Source organism: Phyllopteryx taeniolatus, chromosome 5 (assembly GCF_024500385.1).
Source record: "Phyllopteryx taeniolatus isolate TA_2022b chromosome 5, UOR_Ptae_1.2, whole genome shotgun sequence".
Classification (NCBI taxonomy): Eukaryota; Metazoa; Chordata; class Actinopteri; order Syngnathiformes; family Syngnathidae; genus Phyllopteryx; species Phyllopteryx taeniolatus.
Genome location: NC_084506.1, coordinates 15,513,651 through 15,538,642, shown reverse-complemented (window position 1 = coordinate 15,538,642; position 24,992 = coordinate 15,513,651). Strand labels below are relative to the sequence as shown.

Below are 24,992 nucleotides of genomic sequence, written 5' to 3'. Positions count from 1 at the left end.
TCCAGACATAAAAATCAGCCAAGCGACGGCTCGTATCTCAAAAAACTTGCATGTCAAGACACACATACCTCAAATAGTCGTTTTGATAACACGGTGCAACGAAAGAAAACAACTGCAAAAAAAATATTTTCATCTTTTGTTGACTTACCTAGTTAAGCTTTATTTTGACAACGAAGTAGAAAGTACAAGTTGCTGTTTTCAAATGCAGGGAGTAAAAGTAAAAAAAAAAAAAGTTGTCAGAAATATAAATGCTCAAGTAAAGTACAGATGCTTGAAAAATCTGAAGTACAGAAGCAAATTACCATGAGCTGGATGACTGAGAATGTACACAGACATACAGTAAGCAAGTATTTGTACTTTTGTTTCTTCTTCCCACCACCGCCGATGGGATAGATTTGTAGTTTTGCTCCAGTGACAGTATCTTGGTCTTGTTTTCTTAATCCGAGCAACCAATGCATCCTACTTTGCATCGCATTCACTACTTTAATGTCATACACCATGGCAACAGTGAAGCCCTACTGGTATTTTTCCTCTGATGGGGATGTGGCCAAGCTGATTAAAAAGCTGCTTTCTGTGCTCCTTTTGTTCGGGGAGGATGATTGTATGAAGAGAAGAAGAAAGCAGGGTGCCGTTTACGTATTCAAATCTTTCGTAGAACCACGATCTCCGTGACCTGCTGCTGCTTAATTGCGTCTGCTTGCTGACGCAGGCAACAGCATGCTTGTGAATTCTTTCAATTACAAGCCAGACATTCAGTTGACAATGTGGCCCGCTACATTGCAGATGTTTAAGCTATTGTTTTTACGTTATTCAGGCAAGTCCAAATTTAGAGTTACACAAACATGCCAGGCAGCACTGAGGTTAACTGGAAGATGTGCAGCGTCATTAACAGCAAAAACAAGACAGAAGGTCCCCAACTAGGCTTCAGTAATCGTTGGTTTTGCCACAGGGCAGAGAGAGTATCGTACAAAACTGAGAGTAAACATAAGAGTATTCTGTTTGTACATGTTGCTGCTCCATGTGTCTGTTAAAGTACTGTAGCAAGTGTTTGAAGGTTGATACTTAACAAATATGCTAACATTAGCCCCTTTATGGCATTTTGCATTAAGCTAGCGGACATTTTTGTGTTTGAATATACAATGTTTAATGCTCTTTTATTTTATGTGTCAGTTTGACAATAAACGTCAACTGAGAGTGACACATGGTTTGCTTCAAGCCATCTATTTGACACTTTGCCACTTATTTGGAGAAAGATTTAAAAACAGTTTTGCTTATCAGAGGTCATCCGCCATGCCTTGCAGTTAGCATAGGTGGTGGACAAAGTAGTATTTGTTGGATTAATTAAACCCTTTCCTAAAATTATCTAATTAAAATACGTATGTATTCATTTGTCCTCTGACATAATTGGTTAATTGATTAATTGTAAATACCAATTAAAAAATGTAACACGCTAAAAGAGGTGGCCGACTGTTTAGAGCGTCTGCCTCGCAGTTCTGAGGACCGGGGTTCAATCCACGGACCCGCCTGTGTGGAGTTTGCATGTTCTCCCCGTGCCTGCGTGGGTTTTCTCCGGGCACTCCGGTTTCCTCCCACATCCCAAAAACATGCATGAATTGGAGACTCTAAATTGCCCGAAGGTGTGAATGTGAGTGCGAATGGTTGTTTGTTTGTATGTGCCCTGCGATTGGCTGGCAACCAGTTCATGGTGCACCCCGCCTCCTTCCCGATGATAGCTGAGATAGGCTCCAGCACACCCGCGACGCTAGTGAGGAGAAGCGGCTCAGAAAAGGGATGGATGGGATGAATATGCTAAAAGAAAAAATAACACGTACATTTGAAATGTATATATTGGTTAATGACAAATAAATAATGGCTATAATAAAGCAATGAGAATATTTTTTTCAAACTAACTTACATATTTTAACTACACAGTTTAACAAGTTTTCTGTTTCATTTTTCACCTAATCTACGAATGAGCTGACCCGTCCGTCTCTCAGTTTTAAATTAGGCTAAATTGCGGAAACCTCTAATTTATGGCGACTGTTTTATTGTGTTTTTACAATACAATGAATCCCCGGGATAATTGCGGTTTGGCATTCAGGAATTTGCCTATTTGCGGATATTTTGGGGGGAACCTGTCCTTTATTTACCAAAGTATTTGCTATAGGCCAAAGCCATGTCTCATATAAAAATATTGCTTAGGTGCCATCTGGTGGCGTCTTGATGCTACGAATCTGTGTTGGACTGAGGGGAGGAGCTTCATTTTGTCACACCATAGCTTTGTCTGATTTAAAAAAAAAATAAAAAATAAAAAAGTGTTTGCTGCCATCTTGTGATGTCTAGAAGAAGAAGAAGAAGAAGAAGAATCATCTTTTATTGTCATGAACATGCATGCATGCACACGGAATCTGTTCTCTGCATTTAACCCATCACAGTGAACACATACACATGTTAGTGGAACACACTGGAGCAGGGGGCAGCTGAAGTACCCAGGGAGCATTTCGGGGTATCAGTGTCTTGCTCAAGGACACCACAGCCGTGAGTCCGGGGGATGTTGGCGGATGGTCCAGTCGGGGTTTTGAACCTAGGTCCCCCACGGTGGCAGGCGATTATCTTAACCATTGGGCCAAGGCTGCCCAATGGTTAAGTCAATTGCGAACTTTTTTGTGCGAGTGTTGACTATATTCACTTGTAATGCCCTCTCGCATGTGGGAACGAGGAGAGCCACAATCACCGATGCAGTTTTATTGAATGACAAGAGAACCGTAAAAAACATTAGGACACTAAGTGACAGTCATGCAATAGCTGCCAGACATTCACTCTCAGACTCACTGACTTCACGCGCCACCCATGCGTGGAATATTATTTATTTTCAAGTAGCATTTTATTTCTACTGTTCTATGCATAAAATAGGTCAAAATGAGTCTGCGTCATGGTTGGATGTTGACATATATGCGGTTTGTCAATTGAATGCAAAAGGCAATTAACGGCATAAGGCTTCCACAGATGCTATGAAATTGAAGTCCTCTCGTCTCACTTTCGCCATCATGTGCAACAATAAAGATAATGTCACGCAAAGCTGTGATACTCATCAACTTCAATATGCCCATGTAGAAGTTCCATCCATCCATTTTCTGTACCGCTTCTCCTCACTAGGGTCGCGGGCGTGTTGAAGCCTATCCCAGCTATCTTCGGGTGAGAGGCGGGGTACACCCTGAACTGGTCGCCAGCCAGTCGCAGGGCACATAGAAACAAACAACCATTCGCACTCACATTCACACCTACGGGCAATGTAGAGTCTTCAATTAAGCTACCATGCATGTTTTAGGGATGTGGAAGGAAACTGGAGTACCCAGAGAAAACCCACGCAGGCACGGAGAGAACATGCAAACTCCACACAGGCGAGGCCGGGATTTGAACCCCGGTCCTCAGAACTGTGAGGCAGATATTTAAAAACAACTGATTTTTTAACAATATTTGAGAGGAAGCTTTAAGTGTACACAGAAAGAGAGAAATAGTTAAGATTTTTTTCAAGATTCCTCCATGATCCTTCAAAAATCAACTGGTGCATGTTTGTGCGGGGACACAAACAGTTCACTGGACTGTTACAAACGTGAACACTGTCTCTTGCGCAACAGATGGTTTAAAAATTTAGAACTGTGAGGCTGACGCTCTAACCAGTCGGCCACCATTTAATCCGATGTTTGGTAAATCTGACCCGAGCGAGCGAGTGAGTGAGTGAGTGAGTGAAAAAGTAAAAAAAAAAAAAAGTGTGCACATTTATGGCATGTAGAGTTTCAAGATTCCCATCGTTTTCCTTGATGTAACACACTGGCAAATTAAAAATCAATTTTAGTAGAAACGGGTCAAATTTGGCCCGGAATAGCCTTGGTATACAAACGTTTTTCATATAGAACATTTTAAGGCGTGTATTTTGTGTCATTTTAGGAGAACTGTATAACATTTAGGTATTTTTGTTGTTGTTGTTGTTTGTATTGCTATCAAATGTCAAAACGGGTCAAATCTGAGTAAAAAGAGTATGTAAGGGTTAAGTAGAGTTTGTGAGTACTTTTGGTATTCGGTCGTGTTACTCCGAAAGAGAGAGAGATGAGGGGAGGGAAGAGTGAGGACGCAGCCGGCCAGCGTTGAGCCCGTGGGACAGCCTTCTCCCTCCCACCGGCGGACGAAAGCAAAGGGAGACAGCTCTCCTCCAGACAGACGCATCCACCTCCTCCTCCACGGGTCATGGACGGCGTGGCGTCGCAGCACGTCGGCGTGGAGGAGGCTGACAACACGTTCCGCGCCCTCGCCTACGACACGGCGTTGAGCACGCTGGTGGCCGTAGCCGTGTACGTGGCGCTCAAAGCCGGCCTGGACGGCGTCCGGCGGTGGCGCGCCCGCATCGCGGTGCTCGTGGTGGGCTCGGGTCCCGTGGGGCTGACGGCCGCCCTGGTCGCTGTCCGCTCGGGTAAGGTGCTGAAGCTGACCGTGCTGGACGAGCGCAACCGGAGCGCGCTGCTCTGCCGGCCGCAGCAGATCGCCCTGGACCCACGCAGCGTGGACTTTCTGCTGGGACTCGGCGTGGACTTTGACAACATGGAGGGATGCTGGAACGACGAACACTTCTTCACCAGGATGGGCGTGTTCCAGGAGTACCTGCTCAGCATCCTGGAGCAGAAGAAGCAGGAGGTGAACGTCAGGGTGCAGCTCGGTACCAAGGTATTTGAACCACACGCACTTTTGCAAGTACATTTTTTTTTTTATATACCTATGGCTTTTAATAGTGATAGTTTAAAGAAAAAAAGGCACCATGGTAAAAAAAAAAGGTTGCAGATATAGTAAAAAAAATAAATAAAATCAAAAATCAATCATGCAGAACCCTGTGTGTGAGGAGGATAAATTGAGTGGATGTTGTTAATAGTTGTACAGCGAAGATTGCAAGACTGCCCAAAGGTGACATCTAACCTGTTCAAGAGGCGAGGTGAACATAAAACAACTTGGATAATGTGGTATGCACGCCCTCATAACTAGTGTCTGGCTGTGTTCAGAATTAACCACATCGCATTCAAACTCATGTTAAATGGGAGTCAGCACACACCTGCCACATTTAAAGTGCCTCTTATTAACCACAAATACATTTCAGATTTTCTAGTAGGCTTTTCCTGACAATTATTTTCTTTCTAGCAGAAGCCTGAAGGTTTTGTACTAACATTGATTGCTATTTGGAACAGTTCACAGTTCCTTCCACATTCTCGAAGGACCCCGTTCCATCTGAAGAAAAACAAACATGCTTCACTATTGGTCTGTTGTTCTTTTGGTCAAGAGCACTGTTTGGTTTTCGCCAAACAACTGGAAATTTTTGGCTCAGAAGTTCAACTGGGGTTTCATCGGAGCATATCAAAATCTATATGCATGTGGGAAAATGCGTTATTGTCCAGTAAACACGAATGCATCCCAGTAATAAGAGGGTGTGCACACTTGTGCAACAACATAATTTCAGTTGTTTTAATTTTTACTTCCCCTTTTGAATTTTTTTCCCCCCCCACTGGTTGAAAAGTTCTTATGCTGTTTTATTAAGAAAATATGTCGTAATTAACAAATTACTTTTCATACAAAATCCTTATTTGTGCATAATTAAACTTTGTACAGGTTTTTGCTCAAATAAGGCAGTGCTTAACTATTCGTATGCTATTCTACACATGGATATGTTATGCTGGAACCTAATGTAATACACTTTTTTGTACTAATTCCTACTAAAATCTCTAAAACGTCATGCTTGAATATAAATTGTATTTTCTACCAAATTCCTGCGGATGTATGTGCTAAGTGTTTCCGTTTTATTACGTGTTTGTACTAAAATCTCAAAACTGGTTGGACATACTACTAAACTTTTCATGTGATTCTACTCATAGATACCATATGTCGTACATAATATAAATTACTTTTCATAACATTTCCTACTAGATTCTTGTGAATGTTTGCCAAGTGTGTACGTAATTTCCCTTTTTTGTGCATTTTTCTCCTAAAATTGCAAATTGGACATAGTGCTTAGCTTTCATACTAAACTGTTGATTGAACCTAATATTGTGCTCAACTTTTTGCAGTATTTCATACTGAATTTTCCTGACACTAAGCAGGATACACACACACACACAAACACACACACACACACACACACATACACACACACGCACGCACACACACTCGCACGCACACACACGCACACTATTGTGAGAATGACGACATGGGGACACCTCGTCCCTTTCCCCCCAGCCGCAGCTTGTCCTGCATCGCCAAAGAAATAAGAAACGTGGGAAGAGGAGGCTTGTATGTAAACACACTGTGTGCAAAGAGAGACTGAATGCTCACTGAATATTTGTGTCATGGCTGCGCACCAGAGACGATTTGTTTTTGTTCTCTTCTCCGCCTCATTAAACAGCGATGCTTGCAATCTAAACCCGCACGTGACCTTGTTGAACGTCCACACGTCCACATTCCACCTTGGCGCCGATGATGACTTTGCAAGGTTGAGAAACAGACTTTCACTAAAAAAAAGAAAAAATAGTTAGGTTTCATTATCCCTAGAGTTAAGCGCAGGGCTATGTTGCAGACCCACCTGCAATACATGAAAATGTGTGATATACTGTTGAGAGACAATATAAAATATGTTTTTAAAATAGTTTTATTAATTTAAACTTATCGAATACACTTTTTAAAACACGTTATTCATAATTTAACACACACAAAAAACAATTGCAAGCATAAAACGTTTAGAAGATACTGGACATATTGTCTGTGTACATGCGTGTGCCTTTAAGAATAAGTGGGCTTTGAGTTTGACACCTGTGAACTGCTGAAGTGAGTTGAAGCACTTCATATAGAAAAAAAAGTACTCCTGTGGCATCTATGGGCAGTCAGGGCTCAGTCCATATTCCGCATAACGGTAAAAAAAAAAAAAAAAAAATATTGTTTAAAAAAAGTTATATAGCAAGGGCAAGAATGATGAACCGCAATATAGCTGGGTAACACTGTATTCCATTTACTGATTAAGTTACGTAACTGATGATTATTTATTTTACTCTTGGCCTGTCAGTGTGCCTTTTAAAGCATCCCCCCTCTTAATGGCTTGAATGCTTTTAACACACTGTAGCTCTGCCGCTTGTCTTTCTTTCTCCCTCTCAGCCTCACACTCCTTTTGTCCCTTGCTTTCTCCTTCCCTACACGAGCACCTGCTTGCTATTTTACCCAAGGCCACTGTTGCATATGCGGCCGTGATGAAACGTCTCTCCTTTGCTGTGTGGAGCATCATGGTTAGCATGACTAGCTTTACTTAACTGCTGAAGGCGGGCCATCCAGTCAAATTTGGATTTTAATCAAAAGTCAAACAATTTCTTCTCTGGCCGCTAAATATTGTGAAGTTTCATCTCACTGAGTAACTTAAGTGTTTTTTTTTTGTGCTGCCCCAGAAAGGTACTAGTGATGGCACTAACTCTAACCCATTTCCCACAGTATATTCTTTTCATTTTGTAGTGTTTCTATTGGCTGCACTGCTTCTAGTACGTGTATGTATATGTTAGATTATTTTTGTCCAATCATATTTCAGCGTCTATGTGTTGCCATGCCAATGTAATCTACCCTGGGCCTGAAGAATCAGTACCCCCGGCTCATATAACTTAAACAATATGAGAAATTGGGCTGTTTCTTTAATCCAGTGCCAGTTTTTGGCATGCACAATATGTGGGGCCTCACAGGGTGGCATTTCTTGGAGGTGGGGCGTATCGTGACACGCAAATCATTAGCGTTTTTATGCAGAATTTGCACCTACTTGTGTAGACATTCTCAGGTCTTCAAGGATTTTGCCGATAAACATTGACGTGAGAGGTTATGAATGTCAATTAGCTCTTTATCATTAGAAAGGGATTGAGAGAGTCGTGGCTGCGTGTGAATGTTCTTGTTCTTCATGACAGCATTTTTCCATCCTCTGATTGGTTGGTCAGAGCAAAACATGTTACAGCTGAATTCGACTAGCAAAACTGTAGAGCTCTTCACATGTAAATGTATTTTAATCATCAGCATTTCTGGTATGATGTAAATGTTTCATGTTGTTATATAAATATTAATTATGTGCTACTCTAGATGATGTACGTGGCTCAGTTGTATCGTTATTATTTTGCGTTTTTGTATAGTATTTATAGTTTAAATAATTGCAACATGATAGCGGTGATATTAAGAGGTGGATTTTCTGGAAGTCAACTGGTGTCATGATTTTGACTTCGGAGGTTCCACTGTGTTTATACCAATGTGGAATTTCTTCTGTAGTTCACAGAGGATTACCTGCGGCGCATCCCGGCTGGCGAGTGGCCACGAGTGATTGTGGTGGCCGACGGCTCGTGTGGCGACTCCTGCTCTGTGCTGGGCCTCAGCTCCGACTACGCCATAGAGTCGTGCCACGCCTACGGAGCCAACGCCTGCATCGAGAGGCTGGACCAAAGACAGGTGCAATAAACGCGCACACACGCAAACATGGTGAAGTGTACAGAGCGATAGGCGCAGAAATAGGATATTGCAGGACATTAAAGAGACCACAAATTGAGCAAATAGGCTCCAACAAAAGAGGTGACGAATATTAACACTGCCAACCTTCCCAGTTAACATGGATATTTGACTTCTAAAGCCGTCAATGGCAGTGAATGTGTTAACAGTCCTGTCGGCATGTCGCCAGAAAGATTAGACTTTTTGACAAGAGCTGTTCTGATGGAGGCAGATGATGCTTTTTATTTGCAATTGTCATCATGTACAGTAGTTCCCAGTCAATGTACTGTAATATGGAATTCACATACAGACGCCAATATATTGATTTTCAACTTACATTATTTGGGCTGAAGAACATCACCACATTCACAGGTCCATGCAGTCTTGGTGTCATTATTTTGTATCGCTGTGTGGGTTCTACACTACAGTATCTTCATGGAAATTATTATACAGTGGATATGAAAAGTCTACACACCCCTGTTCAAATGCCAGGGTTTTTGTGTTTTAAAAAACGAGCCCAAGATATATAATTTTACAACTTTTTCCACCATTGATGTGACCCATAACCTGTACTCATTTCAGTAAAAGAATTATATATTTTCAATAGTAAGTAAAAATAAACAACTGAGATAATGTAGTTGCACAAGTGTGCTCACCCTTATATAACGGGATGTGGCCGTGTTCACTATTAGCTGATCATATTCAAACTCATCTTAAATGGGAGTCAACGCACAACTGCCACCATTTAAAGTGCCTCTGGAAAATGCCGAATAATGTTCAGCTGTTCTGGTAGGCTTTTCCTAACATTTTTTATTTTGATTTCTAGCAGAAGCCTGTAGATTTTGTGCTAACATGGACTGACATTTCGAACTGTTCATAATTCCTTCCATCTTGTCTGCGGCCCCAGTTCCAACTGAAGTAAAACAGCCCCAAAGCATGATGCTGCCACCACCATGCTTCAATGTAGCTATGCTGTTCTTTTGGTGAGGAACAGTGTTGTGTTTGCACCAATCATACCTTTTGGAATTATGGCCAAAAAGTTCAACCTTCTTTTCATCGGACCAAAAAAAATATATCTCAAACGTGTTATAAGCCAATCAATCCAAAGTTGAACTTTGTAGCTACATGCCCGGTTACCTCCCATTTCATAAAGATAAGTTTTCAGTTGAGTTCTACAGCTTATAGTTCACATTAATGGTGGAAAAAGTTTTACAATTATTTGTCTTGGTGTCATTATTTTATATCGCAAAAACCCATCGTTTGAATAGGGGTGTGTGCAGACTTTTTATATCCACTGTACATGTTGATCCACAGTCTCTCCTGCTATTTGTTGCCATCGTAACTATTCCCGTCACGTCCTCCACGCACAGAAGTCGTGTGTCTGCTCTTGTTTTGACCACCCACCCCAACCTGCCTTGTTTCCTGTTCTGATTGAATTTGCCTCTCAGGATACGACCCGCTCAGCCTCGCTCGCCGTCCTTCCCCTTCCCCGTCCCCATCATCTCCCTCTCGCCAGCCGCTAAATGCTGTTTGATCCCACTCGGCTGCTTTATGTCACTACAAGGGAGATGAATCAATTCCGGCTCGAGTGAGGACTGAGAGGCATCTGTCATGAGCACAGATTGTGAAGCTTGTATCATGTGTGCTCTAGTCATTCAGTGACCGCACTTGTAACTGTAAATAGCAACCACTAACTTCACCGAGTCATCAACTTTACCGAGCAATAAAATACGGATGTGCTGCTTATCAGACGCTAATGCTAATCATCCAACAAAACTCGATGCAGCTCAGCTAACCTTTTGGCTCAACGTGATGGCAGGGGCATCACAAGTGAAAGTGACTCTGGATCTTCGCCCTGCCTAGCTCATCAAGTCATGGGCAAGGAAATTCAGTACAGGGGCAGAATTATGTAAATTAGCCCCACTGTTCACAGCACAAAACTTACAAAGATTTCAATTCCAGCGTTGGGATTTTGTGCGACTTGCCTTTATGGTGTCACCGTCTTCCCATCAGGTGCCCACCCCAGAGATCCGCGCCCACATGCTCTACTTCGACCTGTCAGCGTATGGGGTGGAAGCCCTGAGGGAGCACCGCAACCCCTCGGCCAAGCCGGGATTCCACGTGAAGATCTACGGCACCTTCCGTAACCGCTACATGGCCCTCGCCTGTCCCGCCTCCGACGCCAAGATGGTCCGCTTCCTCAGACACACCGCCAATTCCTCGGTGAGTTACTAATTCGCCGTGTGTCCTTACTAGGAAGAAAATTCAGCGCAATTCTACTAGTGTGTTGAATTGTCTTACAAATTAGGACAAAGCGTTAACTAGTAATATTTTTTCACCACTACTGCCTTCCACTAGGCACTAATAGTGGAGAAGAATATTACCAGTAAGACACAGTTGTACAACTAGTTCACCCTAGTCCTTCTACTAGTGTGTTGAATTGTTTTACAAGTGAGGACAAAAAAACGTACGAGTATGGACCTTCAGTTTGATATCAAGGAGATCGAATAAATGCTCAAACGGCTTTATAGAAAGTACTTGTACGCTCTATAGCCACACTAGTAGGTCAACTTTGGCATACTAGTTGTCTTAATAATGAGGACAAAGTATACTAGTAATGTTTTTTTTTCCCACTACTGTCTTCCACTGGGGACTCTGTCCTCACTACTGGGACATTTTTGGCATGCTAGTAGGACAACTACATGTTACAAGTGAGGCAAAACCTTGCCCTGGTTGACAACTGCATGTTAACAGTGACATTATAAAATTCTACTAGTTAATAGTGTGTCACTAGTAGTACCTACTGCGCACAGATGTCAACTAGTGGTGTACTGCACAGGGGTGGACTTCCTATTAAGCCAACACAGGACGTTTGCCTGTGGCGCCCTAAGACTGTCTAGCTCAGGAAATAGTAGAAATTTGTCAAATTCACACTTTTCAAATGCATCCAGCCAACATGCGAGCTGTGTTTACAGTACATGCTCTCGGTATTCACCACCTCGCACTCAGCAGATGGACCACGCTAATGTCAGAGGCCATTAGTGTGTGTGTGTTTGCATGTGCACTTTTGTGTGTGTGTGTGTGTGTGCATGTTCAAGTCTGTGGATGCACTCGAGTGCGTCTGACAAAAAGAATGTTGTGCGTGCGTGTTAACAACTACTTCTTTTTGTGGCCCTAGAACACGCGCACTCGAGTATGTGGCTAGGCTGCCCTTGTTGCTACGTGGTCGTCCGTTCACATTGGCGTGGAGTGTTACTTGGTAACAGACGCCTGCGCCAGGATGAGTCTAAAGATCACAAGCGTCACTAAACAGGAGGAGACAGAGTGAGGCTCGGTTGGCACTGCCATTCCTCTTGAATGGAAAATGCGCTCCTCTTCAGAGCTTGGCCGACCTGAACGACTCCCCACTGATTCCGAGTCATTAAAAAAAGTCAATCTATCTAAATCATAATTAATCCACTGGGCTCTATGCGTGTCTACCTCCCCTTCCCTTTTTGAACTATTTTAGCTTTGTTATTGCAAATGTAATGAAACTTCCCAGGTGGATTTTTGTCACATGTTTTTTTTTCATTTCCAACTTCAGCTCTTGAACTCATTCACTGCCATTGACGGCTTTTGAAGTCAAATATTCATATTGACTGGGAGGGCTGGCAGTTTTAAATAGATCAATAATATACAAATTGTACATTTTGGCTATTTTGTGGCCACTATTGGCCAACTAAAACATGAAAACTAAGATTTTGAATTGCTTGTTATTTGATGGATCGAGTTGTAAAATGGGTTTTGTTCGAGACTCAACGCATAAAAATTATTGTTCATTATGTTCACGTTGCACATCATATATCAACCTTTGGACCAGGTACCAATTTCATATAATATTCTTAATTTACGAAAGAAGCATTTAATGACTTACTGCGCTCCAACGGAGTAAATGTATGATAGATTGCCGGTTTTAAGAAGTGGGGATACCCTCTGCTGGCTCTTCCAAGGCTACAATTAGCAATATAAGAAAAAAGGTGGTACTGATATATATAAATAAATTAAATATATATATATATATATATATATATATATATATATATATATATATATATATATATATATACAGTGGGTATGGAAAGTATTCAGACCCCCTTAAATATTTCACTCTTTGTTATATTGCAGCCATTTGCTAAAATAATTAGCAAATGGCTGCAATATAACAAAGAGTGAAATATAGTTTATTTTTTTCCCCCTCGTTAATGTACACACAGCACCTCATATTGACAGAAAAAAAGGGAATTGTTGAAATTTTTGCAGATTTATTAAAAAAGAAAATATCACACAGCCATAAGTATTCAGACCCTTTTCTGTGACACTCATATATTTAACTCGGGTGCTTTCCATTTCTTCTGATCATCCTTAAGATGGTTATACACATTCATTGGAGTCCAGCTGTGTTTGATTATACTGACTTGATTAGGAAAGCCACACACCTGTCTATATAAGACCTTACAGCTCACAGTGCACGTCAGAGCAAATGAGAATCATGAGGTCAAAGGAAATGGCTGAAGAGCTCAGAGATAAAATTGTGGCAAGGCACAGATCTGGCCAAGGTTACAAAAAAATTCTGCTGCACTCAATGTTCCTAAGAGCACAGTGGCCTCCATAATCCTTAAATGGAAGATGTTTGGGAAGACCAGAACCCTTCCTAGAGCTGGCCGTCCGTCCAAACTGAGCAATCGGGGGAGAAGAGCCTCTGTGAGAGAGATAAAGAAGAACCCAAAGATCACTGTGGCTGAGCTCCAGAGATGCAGTCGGGAGAGTGGAGAACGTTCTAGAAAGTCAACCATCACTGCAGCCCTCCACCAGTCGGGGCTTTATGGCAGACGGAAGCCTCTCCTCAGTGCAAGACACATGAAAGCCCGCATGGAATTTGCTAAAAAAAACACCTGAAGGACTCCAAGATGGTGAGAAATAAGATTCTCTGGTCTGATGAGACCAAGATAGAGCTTTTTGGCCTTAATTGTAAGTGGTATGTGTGGAGAAAACCAGGCACTGCTCATCACCTGTCCAATACAGTCCCAACAGTGAAGCATGGTGGTGGCAGCATCATGTTGTCGGGGTGTTTTTCAGCTGCAGGGGTAGGACAACTGGTTGCAATCGAAGGAAAGATGAATGCAGCCAAGTCCAGGGATATCCTGGACGAAAACCTTCTCCAGAGTGCTCAGGACCTCAGACTGGGCCAAAGGTTCACCTTCCAACAAGACAATGACCCTAAGCACACAGCTAAAATAACAAAGGAGTGGCTTCAGAACAACTCCGTGACTGCCCTGACTTGAACACAATTGAGCATCTCTGGAGAGACCTGAAAATGGCTGTCCACCAACGTTCACCATCCAATCTGACAAAACTGGAGAGGATCTGCAATGGCAGAGGATCCACAAATCCAGGTGTGAAAAACTTGTTGCATCATTCCCAAAAAGACTCATGGCTGTATTAGTTCAAAAGGTGCTTCTACTAAATACTGAGCAAAGGGTTTGAATATATAGGGTTGTTATAATTGTACAACCAGTGCAAACAAACTGGAAAATGAATGAATATTTTACACTAATGCCATTCAGATTATGAAGAACATCTTCCATCAGTCCTTCAACGCATACAAAACGGATGTTGAGCCGCGGCTGAACGACGTGACGCTCTACCACATGCAGTGCAGCCGGCGCCTCTTCGAGATCGAGCTGTCGCACAGACGCGTCAGTGCCGCCTACATCGAGGGGGACAACGTCGCCGTCACCGTGGAGGGAGAGGCGGCCCGCGTTCTTAACTTTGACACTGGTAACTCCACGCCATCGTGCCCTTAAAAGTCATTTCCTACTCATAAAAACGTTGGCTTTCTGGTGAGATTTCAGGATGAATTGAAAATGCACAAGAATCTTTACAGTTTAACTTTATTAGACCTTCTGTAAACTTTTGAATGCACAAGTCTGGCATGTGCGCCATGTGCAGCCAACTGTTCAATATTTCACTACTTTTTGTTCAATTTGCTGTTCTCTAACAAAAAGCTGAAAGGCAAAATTCACAACAGCGGTTTGATCCATGAAATTTCCAAGTACGCCCAACTCTATGCCTTTTTGTGACTCTTTCAGTGTCTCTGTATATCTGTTTTAACCTGCTGATGACACTTTAAATCCAGTGGCCAGAGGGATTTTGATTTAATTTAATTTAATTTAAGTCATTGTATGCTATAGACTACACACAATTGGAAGGATGGATATAGTGCTTTCTTTGTATTATTTAAAAAAATGCATTCATCTTAAAACTAATGTTATTTTAATTTTATTATTGTGTTCAGTATTTAGGTCCACCAGCTGACGATCAGATACATTGTAATAATGTGACACCAACGATGTAATTAACGGTGTGCCTGAGTAGTGTTCCAAAACTATTAGTAATAGTATAGTCCATCCATCCATTTTCTGAGACGCTTCTCCTCACTAGGGCGTGCTGGAGCCTATCCCAGCTATCATCGGGCAGGAGGCGGGGTACACCCTAAACTGGTTGCCAGCCAATCGCAGGGCACATACAAACAAACAACCATTCACACTCACATTCACACCTACGGGCAATTTAGAGTTTTAAATTAACCTACCATGCATGTCCTCAGAGGCTGTGAGGCTGACGCTCTAACCAGTCGGCCACCGTGCCGCCGTAATAGTATAGACCACTATATACAAAAATAAAATAAATCCCAATGTAGTGGAACCTTGATTCAACAGACCCCGATTTAACGGACTTCGGATTTAACGGACAGAAACTAGTGTCCAGTTGGAACTCAAAACCACCCCTTTCATGCACCAGTGAGATAAGTTTGGCTAAAATTTAAAACTTTTCAAACATTTTAAGGCTTTTTTATATTTATTTACAATAATTATATACACTACTAGGTGTTTTTTGGACTGTACTGGTGTTTTTAAGCCATAAAAAAAGTGCATCAATTTAACAGACATAATTATTGAACGGATGACCCCTACCCCCTATTAGTCCGTTAAATCGAGGTTCCCCTGTATAGTGATTCGGTATAGCTCTCCAACTTGAGCATTATCATCTCTGTGTTGTGTCCTCCAGGTTGCGGGGTGAATCTGGGCCTGCGAGGCCTGGAGTCCATGGGCACATTCATCTACCGCACGGCCACGGCCGTGGACCAGCACGACGTCCTGGAGGCCCTCACGGCCAAGATGCAGCACTCCAGACAAGTGGCCCGCGCCTTCAAGCATACGGGCCTGACTGAGTCCATGTATGCCTGACAACGGGATGCTCCCATGGACAGTGCACTCCTAGTGGTCGCAGAGAGAAGGTAACGCCGATACCAATGAGTAGATATCAACAGCAACTCACTTAAAACCGCAAGTAACTTGCAATCCAATAAATGTCAGCACGGCTTTCAGTTAATTAAAGGATATTTTTGTGTTTTGGACTGTTTCCATTGTCATATGTAAAAATGACTTGTGGGTCTTTAGAAACGAAACGAAAATTTGCTCCAAAAACACGATGAGGGTGGCCGAGTTTCAGTCACCCAACAACTATAGCATCAACACACCCCGCAATTGAGGGGGCTAGGAGAGACAGGACTGCCCTTTCAAAATTGGCTGATTTTCAGCGAGGCTCAAAAAAGGGTGAAACGTTCTGTCATTCTTGATTCTCTGGGTATTTTGATTAAAAAAAAAAAAAGTATGCTTTAAGGTAAGACTGATTTTTATGTAAATAATCCTGTGCCAATAAAGGTGATGTCATATTAATGTAATAAAAATGTTTTTAATATGTAGTGAATTAAATGAAATCCTTATATCGGTTTGTATTTTTAATGAATAAAAAATCTCAATCATTTGACTTCATAACTACGACATAGAGAACAATTTTAATCTGAATTTAATTAGTGTCATAACCAATTGAGGGTTTAAAATGTTTTTTAACCTCCGAAGTCTCTTTTTGTGTCCCCCACGATGTTCAGTACTTTCCATATGACAATACATTGCTGCTCTCTAGTGGTGCTTATGACTAGTACCCAGTGACTAAATGACATGTCGCTCTTGCAATAGGCTGAACATACATCACAGATGAATATTGAACCTAGCAGCATCATAATCAACCAGCATCTAGTTCATATATATTTATTGATACATTTACAGTTAAAACAAAGGGAGCAATTCTGCTGCTGTCAGTGTAAATGCACACACTATAGTTCCAGCATGAAAAAAAAGTTACGTTTTTTTTTGTGGCACAAGGATGTGCATGATCAACCAAATATCAATACGGGTCAAGTGTATTAAGCTTACCTGTTCTAGGAATAAATTTCTTACTGTCCAATCTTGTCAGGGACAAGATTCTAGATCTGCACAAGGCTGGGACGGGCCACCAAATGGTTGTTGTTTCCGTGTTGCACCTTTAACGTCAATTTAACAGACAAATAGAAAGTGTACCCATCCAAAACTATTTGTCACAGTAAATTAAAAAGGCCTCCTGATTCACGGGCCAGCTTGACCCGCCTGGGTCAACGGTGCTCACCTCTGAACTACTACAAGGCCTGTCATTGGATTAGACGCAATAATGACAATATCTTTTATCTTGCATATAATTAACGGCAGTGGAGGAAGGGAGGTGAAGGACAACTTAATCAATGTTGTGTGACAAGTTGTAAATAAATTAGACTGGCCAAAGGGGACCGCGGGCTGAGATCAATGGCAAATGTTAAGTGGACGGAATGCATAGTGAGATTTAAATGCTTTGCACTTATTTGGCGCAAGAGACTCAAATATGGCATAAGTTTGCGACTCTAAAAAGGAAGTTGAACATTTCTTGGACTGGGCGTTCCCTGCAGTAAAAACGAGTGCCTAGTACATGTTTCATCCTTCCACAGGAGGGCAGTGTTTGCCTATAAAAAGCTTCCTCATTCTTAACCCACTCAATCAATCGACTAAAAACTTTATCGAGCACAGACATTACAAAATACATACAAAGAAAAAAATGACAATACTGGAATGAAAAAAAATATTTTCGAATTATTTTAAGAATAAGAATTCCGTTTTTAAAATAATAACTAGTTTATGACGGGGGTGTTAAACACGTTTTGTTAAGACTTGACATTGCCAAATAGTGAGCCTTCCACTTTGCCCCTTTATTATAAATGGTTGGACCTGATTATTATTATTTATGCAGCAGGATCAGAAACTGAACAAAATTAGACAATGGGGCAGTAGTTTCAAGTTGTCCAATACAGAGCCAAAACCTACTTACAATGGCCCTTTGTAATTAAGTTTAGATTTATTTATAAGGGTACTTTTTTTTTTACTATTACATTAGAAATATATAATATAATTATCTTTTTTTAATTGTTTTCTTTTTGCTAATTGGCTTGGAAAAGTGAGGTGGCAGAAATATCGTGACCCAACAAAGGCTCCAAAAAGCAAATCCAAAATATAAAAAGAGAGGTAAATAGACTATGAATTAGTCAATAAGATGTATGTCATTCTAATCTTGGCCCTTAACACTCAACTTATTATGAACAAAGCGGGCACCATGAATGAAGATGTTGTTCTCGTCCTTCCTCTACTCGTTTGAGGTTGAGGAGACGAGAGCGGAGGACGCCGGCACGGCGTGCGGGCCGTCACTCGCCGTCTGGCACGCAGACAGGAAGTCACTGTCACATGACTTGGATAGCAGCACCTTGTCCGATGTACGCCAAGGGGCTCCTCGTCTTTGCTGCCTGCGGAAGCAGGCCGTAAACATACAAAGAAAGCGATTAATGATATCATGAATGTCATTCATTTTAACCCTTACATGCAGCTCATCTTCAATTTTGACTCTGGCCAAAAATATCCTCATAATAATTGTCTATATGAAATTACGAACTAAAGTACAGATCTTTTCAAAATCTATTAAAAGCCTATCTGACATTAATAAATGGATGATTAATCTGAATCAATGTTTCAGTGAAAAGGGCAAGTGTAGTTTTTAGGATTTAAAAACATCAACTATCAATTAATATTTTGTTTATTTTTATTGTGCTAAATTACAGGCGCTTGTTTTTTTTCAGGTGCAGGTGACCTCTGACCTCTTTGACTTATTTTCCTTTTGTTTAATATGCTGTTTTACTCTTTCAATGTTTTGAGATTGCCCGGTGATGCTTCAAAGACTAACGTGTGCATGTTACAGCAGGAACAAGTGCGAATGTGGTGAGAACATAAACTGTTCAAGGGACTGTTTCAATCTCCCTATTGACCTCTGTTACCACTGTTGCCTAAAAAAATATATACACATTTATGACATGTACAATTTCAAGATTCCCACCATTTTCCTTAAGTTTAACATGCTGGTAAATCTAAAACCCATTATTGTAGACATGGATCAAATTTTAACTGGAACAGCCTCGGTACACAAACTTTATAGCACCTGTATCTTTAAAAAAATAATAATATTACACGAGAGTATATACAGTGGATATAAAAGGTTTACACACCCCTGTTCAAATGCCAGGTTTTTGTGATCTGCTATTGTGACCTCTAACATGTACACTCAACATTGTATGTGTTGTGTGTTTGGGAGATTTTGCTATGGTCTGACGACACCAAGTTTGAACTTTTTGTTCATAATTGCACAAGGTTTGGCGCAAATAACACTGTTCATCACCAAAATAAAACCAGACCTACACTGAAGCATACTGGTGGCAGCGTCATGCTTCGGGGCTGGAAGATTTTATGAACAGTTCCATTTAGCAGTCAGTGTGAGCACAAAACCTTCAAGCTTCTTGAAAGCAAAAAAAAGAAAGCCTACTAGAACATCTGAACTTTATTTGGCGTTTTTATCAGAGGCACTTTAAATGGCGACAGGCGTGTGCCGACTCCTATTTAATAAGAGCTTGAATGTGATTGGTTCATTTCGAACACAGCCACATTCCCAGTTATTAGAGTGTGCGCACTTGTGCAATCACAATATCGCAGTTGTTTATTTCTAGTTCCCTCTCGAAAAGATTGATCTATTTTTTTTTTGTAACTGAATTGTACAGTTTATAGGTCACATTAATGGTGGAGAATGTTTTGAAATGATTTATCTTTGTCTCATTAAAAAAAAAAAAAAGGCATTTGGACAGGGATGTGTAGACTTTAAATCACCTTTTTTTTTTTTTTTTTTTTAATAACCATACAGTCCAAATCAGCCCTCCATATTAAAACAAGCCACCTCCTTCTCCTCCTCAAGAGTGAGTGTGTATTGTGTTGTGGGGGGGGGGGTCATCATAAGGGGAAGCTGTGTGTCACCGGTAGCCTGGGGGCCAAGTTGCCGTTGACAGGGACGAGGGTCCCTGATTTGAGGCGAGCCGTCACTCCAGCGACTGCAGCTGCCTCCCCGAGTGACACCTCCCTGCTAGCGGGGAAGACATGCCACTCTGCCCGTGTGTGTGTGTGTTGACGGGTCCACCGACTGTATTGCTGCCCAGTTGGACTGATGATGTGGCAGACCTTCATGTTGCACACCTAAGTGGACTCCTGCCGGTGTTTGGACAAAGTGCAAGAGAAGGTGAACACACAAGTCGAGCAGATCAGCCCATACACAAAAGTAGCACTCACATGTGTTCATGTCTCCAGAGAGCCTCCAGTGGCGTATCGCTGTCCCACCTTATCTAATTTCATTAATGTGATTCCCCCCGTCCGTCTTGTGACGGCTTAATGGCCATTATTTGTGGCTCCCTTCAAATAAAGGCCCGGGCAGTAAATTGCAGTCTGTGGAAATCGAGATATAAACGCCACCCTGCATTACTGTATAATATCTTTCCCTTTAATTAACTGAAAGCCGTGCTGACATTTATTGGATTGCAAGTTACTTGTTAATGGCTATAAATTGCGCCACCCAAAAAAAATAAAAAAAAAGAATCATTGCTTATTTTACATCAATAATTTGTGGACCTTTCGTTAATGATTATTCATTACTTGCCTACAGGGACTGTCGTGTTTGGTGAGCTAAAGTGAATGAAGTATGTAAAGATTTAAGTGGGCAGCGTCTACTTAGTGTTATGGCTTTTTGGTGCCATGCATTAACTGCGTCGCCCTGTTGCCGTCCTGCCTGCATCTGGTTTCCCCACCCTGTGAAAAATGTGTCACCAAAGAATTTATTGCGTGGCTTTCATTCCATCAGCATGAGCTACTATCATGCAGAAAGTGCTGTTTTTTTTTTTTTTTTTTTTTTTTTTTTAATAAAAGCAGCATTCTGACAGCGCAAGTATATTCTGTTGCGGCGGAAAAGAAAAATGGTACTCATGTGAGCAGGAGAAAGTGCTGGCTTGTGTGCATGTTTGGCATTTACCTACTGTATAGTGTAATATGGGTACCAGAAAGGTGAAGCGATGTAAAAATGGAATGTGATTATGTATAGTAATGTATAAAAATACTTTTGTCTGCAAGTAATCAATCAATCAAATCAATTATTAATACTTTTTTTTTTGCTTGAAAAGGTAAGTCATTTTGTGCAAACAGTAATGCTAATTCATAGAAAACTGACATTTTTGTCTTAACTAAATGTCCCCCCCCCCCCTCCCAATAATGATTCTAATGCAATTCCAAAAGAGTTTTAGCAAAAAGCATTCTAAAAATCTAGTAAGATTTCCTCCAAAAAAAGTAATGCTCATTAACTTTTTGATCTTAATTTATGAGTGCCCCAACTAGAGAGTTTTTCGAGTTACGGTAATTTTTTTCCCTTTGTGCCGCAAGCAATATTTTGACTTATGAGTGAGCTTCTGGACAGTAGCTGCGAATTTGACAACATCCGGCCACCATCAGTTTACAAGGAAAGTACAGAGGGGAGGACTGAAAAAAATGTCAGTGCTTTTTGGGGGGATGGAACAGATTAATCCAATTGCCATTCCAAACAAAGGGGAAAACTGATTTAGGATAAGAGTGATTTAAGTTACGAGGATGGTCACAGAATGAATTAAACTGATATCTCAAGGCAGCACTGTGCTTTATTAATAGAGGTACAAAAATAAATCGATTAATCGCCAGCTAATCAATCATCAAATTAATTGACAACTACAGTATTTTGATAATTGATTAATCATTTGGAGACATCATTTAACTTTAAATTGTCCAAATCTTCTGACTTCAGTCTCTCAACAGTTAAGATTTTGTGAGATTTCTTTAGTTCTCCATGAAAGCAGATGGATTATCTGTGTTTTCAATTAAAATAAGACATTCGCAAACATCTGGTTTTACTTTGGAAAAAGACGATCAACATTTTTGCTGATTTTCTGACATGTTACAGACCAATCCAGTAACTGGATTGTAATCGATTTATGCTTCTGCATTTTCTTCACTGTCAATTGGAAATAATTTCCTGTTATTGAATAAAAGGATGGAAATTAAAATATTTTTTTATAATACGATTCATTGATTACTGGAAAAACTGATTAATCAATGATTAAAATAATCGTTAGTTGCAGCCCTAATTTTTAATGTAATTAGAGAACTTATACTGAGTGTAAACTTGTGGCCAATGAGTGTATGTACTTACTGTATGAAGCATTTGTATCGAGTGAGTGAAGTACTTCCTGTTTCTAGTTTGTCACTAAAGTGTGTGTGTGTTTGTGTGTGTGTGTGTGTGTGTGTGTCCGTCACTCAGCCGCTACCAGCTTGCTCCTCGGAAAGAACATATTCCCTGTCGTTGGCGGGCACCCGTCAGAGGGGGCGGGTGGCTCTCATCACGCGCCGCCACTTGCCCGGCGCTGGCATTGATCTGGCGTGGAGGGAGGAGAGATCTGACAGGCCTGCCACAAAAATCAGAGCCCTCTCAAAGCCCGGCCGCATAGGACACACGCGCACACAAACACATTCCCAAAGTCAAAAAGAGCAGTCAGTCAGTCAGCGGGGTACGCACGCAGCGCGGGCTTGTCAGCACGCATCGGCCGGACCAGGCAGGCCCAATGTGGAAGGAAGAGAATGGCAAGTGAAGGCAGATGTTAGGGGAGAGACAGAAAAAAATGTTGCATTATGTAAAAAAAAAAAAAAAGTCATACTAATTGTATTTGCGTTTTATAATATGCCTGTATAATACTCGCACTCTTTTACTACAAAGCCATGCCGTTGTAATACGTGCAGAATGTGGCTTGGAATTGTCTTGTCGACGTCTCTGAAAAAGATGTTACTTGGATGGCAGCATATGTTCCTTTTCTTCTTTGTTCTGTAGGACACGACATCCATGATTTCCAAAAACAATTTGTAATGTGGACTCGTCAGACCACAGCACACTTTTCCATTTTGCGTCAGTCCATGTCAGATGAGCTCGGGGCCAGAGAATCCTACGCGGCGTTTCTGGGTGTTGTTGATATATGACTTTGGCTTTGCATAGTAGAGTTTTAACTTTCATTTCTAGCTGTAGCACCAAAATGTGTTAACTGACAATGGTTTTCTGAAGTGTTCCTCAGCCCACAAGGCAATATCCTTTACACAATGATGCCAGTTTTTAATGCAGTGCCGACTGAAGGATCGAAGGTCACAGGCATTTAATACTTGTTTTCGTCTTTGCCGCTTACATGCAGGGATTTCCCGAGAGTCTCTGAATCTTTTGATGATAATATGGACCGTAGATGATAGAATACCAAATTTTCCAAATAGTTTTTTTTCCCCAGCATTTTTGGAATGTGTTGCAGGCATCAAATTCAAAATGAGAGAATATCTTGAAAAGAAAAACCTATAACCTTCATCAATTTGAACATGAAGTATCTTGTCTTTGTAGATGTATTCAATCGAATATACTGTAGGTTGCAAATCATTGTATTGTGTTTTTATTTACGTTTTACCCAATGAACCAACTTCATTTTGTAGAACATTTGCGTACATATTTGTCATTTTTTAAAAGAGAATGTTTAAACAAGCATTCTAATAATTTAATGGCATTTTCTATGAAATGTAATGCTAATGAGTATAAATTTATCATTTTATGGCTAACTTGAAAAAGCAGATGGTAGTCATCGCTTAAAATAGTATGTTTAAAAGAGTGATACCTTGACTTACAAGTGGCCCAACTTCTAAATTTTTCAAGTTACGAGCCGTCACTTGCTTGACTTTTTAATTTTTGCGAGTCAAAATTTGAACTGAAAACACTTGCAAGGTGCTGCTGTAGGCCACAACTCACACCCAGACGCTCGCACCACTATAAACAGCGAACCCGACTCCAGCTACTAACATCATAAACTAGGTCACGCTCCTTAAAGGCATACATCCAACATGCAAATACTAAAGTATGTACAGCAATTGCATGTTATGAAACCAGTTGACTGTAATCCTTTATCGCGGGGGTTACATTGCAGGCCACCCCCGCAATAGATGAAATCTGCGAAGTAGTGACCAAGTGTTTATTTTATTATTTACCGAGCTTTTAAAGTTTCATGTATACTCGTCATCACCAATAGACAATACAGTACATGCATGTGAGGTGCAAGTATTATTTTTGTCCACTTGGGGTCATTGTCTACTCATTCTTCATCATGGTAATTATGACTGTGAATATGTGTAACCCTTAAAAATATAATAAAAATCCACGGTGCACTGAACCTGCAATTGAAGTGCAATATAGCAGGGGATCACTGTATTTCATTATATTCTCTATTATTATGTTTTGATACAATAGAGTGCTATTACACACACACACACACACACAAACACACACACACACACACTTTCCCAAAGTCAAAAAGAGCAGTCAGTCAGTCAGCATGTACGCATGCACGCAGCTCGCGCCTGTCAGCACGCATCGGCCAGACCAGGCAGGCCCAACGTGGAAGGAAGAGAATGGCAAGTGAAGGCAGATGAGTGGAAAACACACTTTAGATGATGGAACATGAGCGCCCACTCACTCCCGCACCCCCGCCGACCCCCTCCGCCAGTCTCGTCCCACGTTACCACGCTGCCCTCGGGTGCTCGGCCCTTCCTCTCGGAGAGACGCGCATCCCTGCTCATCCCTTCTGACGCCAGCTGCAGATGAGCAACTGTGACAGGGACGGAAAGGGGGAGGGATCGTGTGGGTGGTGGGGGGTGAGGGGGTGTGGCGGTCATGCTTGCTCCGACAGACATTAGAAGATGTTTTGTTTTCGCAAGGCCGACAGAAAAAGTCAGCGGAAATGCTGAGCGGAGATCCTCGATGAGTGACATGCATTGTGACTTTTTTAAGGGGGGGGGGGCAGGAAACAATGCGCTTTTTTTGGTCAAGTTGACTTTGGAATCAGACGCGGGCTCTTGTTGCGCACGACAGCACTTTACAGACAACGCAGACTACTTCACATTTAACACATTCCTTCACTTGATGCCTGTCTGCCTTCATAAGTTTCCAGCAGGTTCTCCTATCAGGAGCTTCTGCTACACTCGACCAAATCAGTCGTGAGCTTTAATGCTGCATTTGAGACTGCGGCACAGTAGAAAACTTCCAAGGAAGCAATGTTT

General features: G+C 41.4%; 1 protein-coding gene across 3 annotated transcripts; it reads left to right on the top strand.

Moving 5' to 3' along the window:
• Nucleotides 1-3,875: 3,875 nt before the first annotated feature.
• On the top strand, nucleotides 3,876-24,106 carry si:dkey-234i14.6 (uncharacterized). Of its 3 annotated transcripts, none has more exons than XR_009788615.1 (6): nucleotides 3,876-4,719; nucleotides 8,320-8,496; nucleotides 10,546-10,755; nucleotides 14,136-14,349; nucleotides 15,640-15,868; nucleotides 20,503-24,106. XR_009788615.1 is itself a non-coding variant. In XM_061773924.1 (5 exons), the coding sequence occupies exons 1-5, from the start codon at nucleotides 4,246-4,248 to the stop codon at nucleotides 15,816-15,818; spliced, it is 1,254 nt and encodes a 417-aa protein (XP_061629908.1). In that variant the 5' UTR covers nucleotides 3,877-4,245; the 3' UTR covers nucleotides 15,819-15,985. The 3 variants fall into 3 exon arrangements, 1 of the variants encoding a protein (XP_061629908.1); XR_009788614.1 differs by having other exon boundaries at nucleotides 3,877-4,719; nucleotides 22,177-24,106; XM_061773924.1 differs by lacking the exon at nucleotides 20,503-24,106 and having other exon boundaries at nucleotides 3,877-4,719; nucleotides 15,640-15,985.
• The last annotated feature ends 886 nt before the right edge of the window (nucleotides 24,107-24,992 follow it).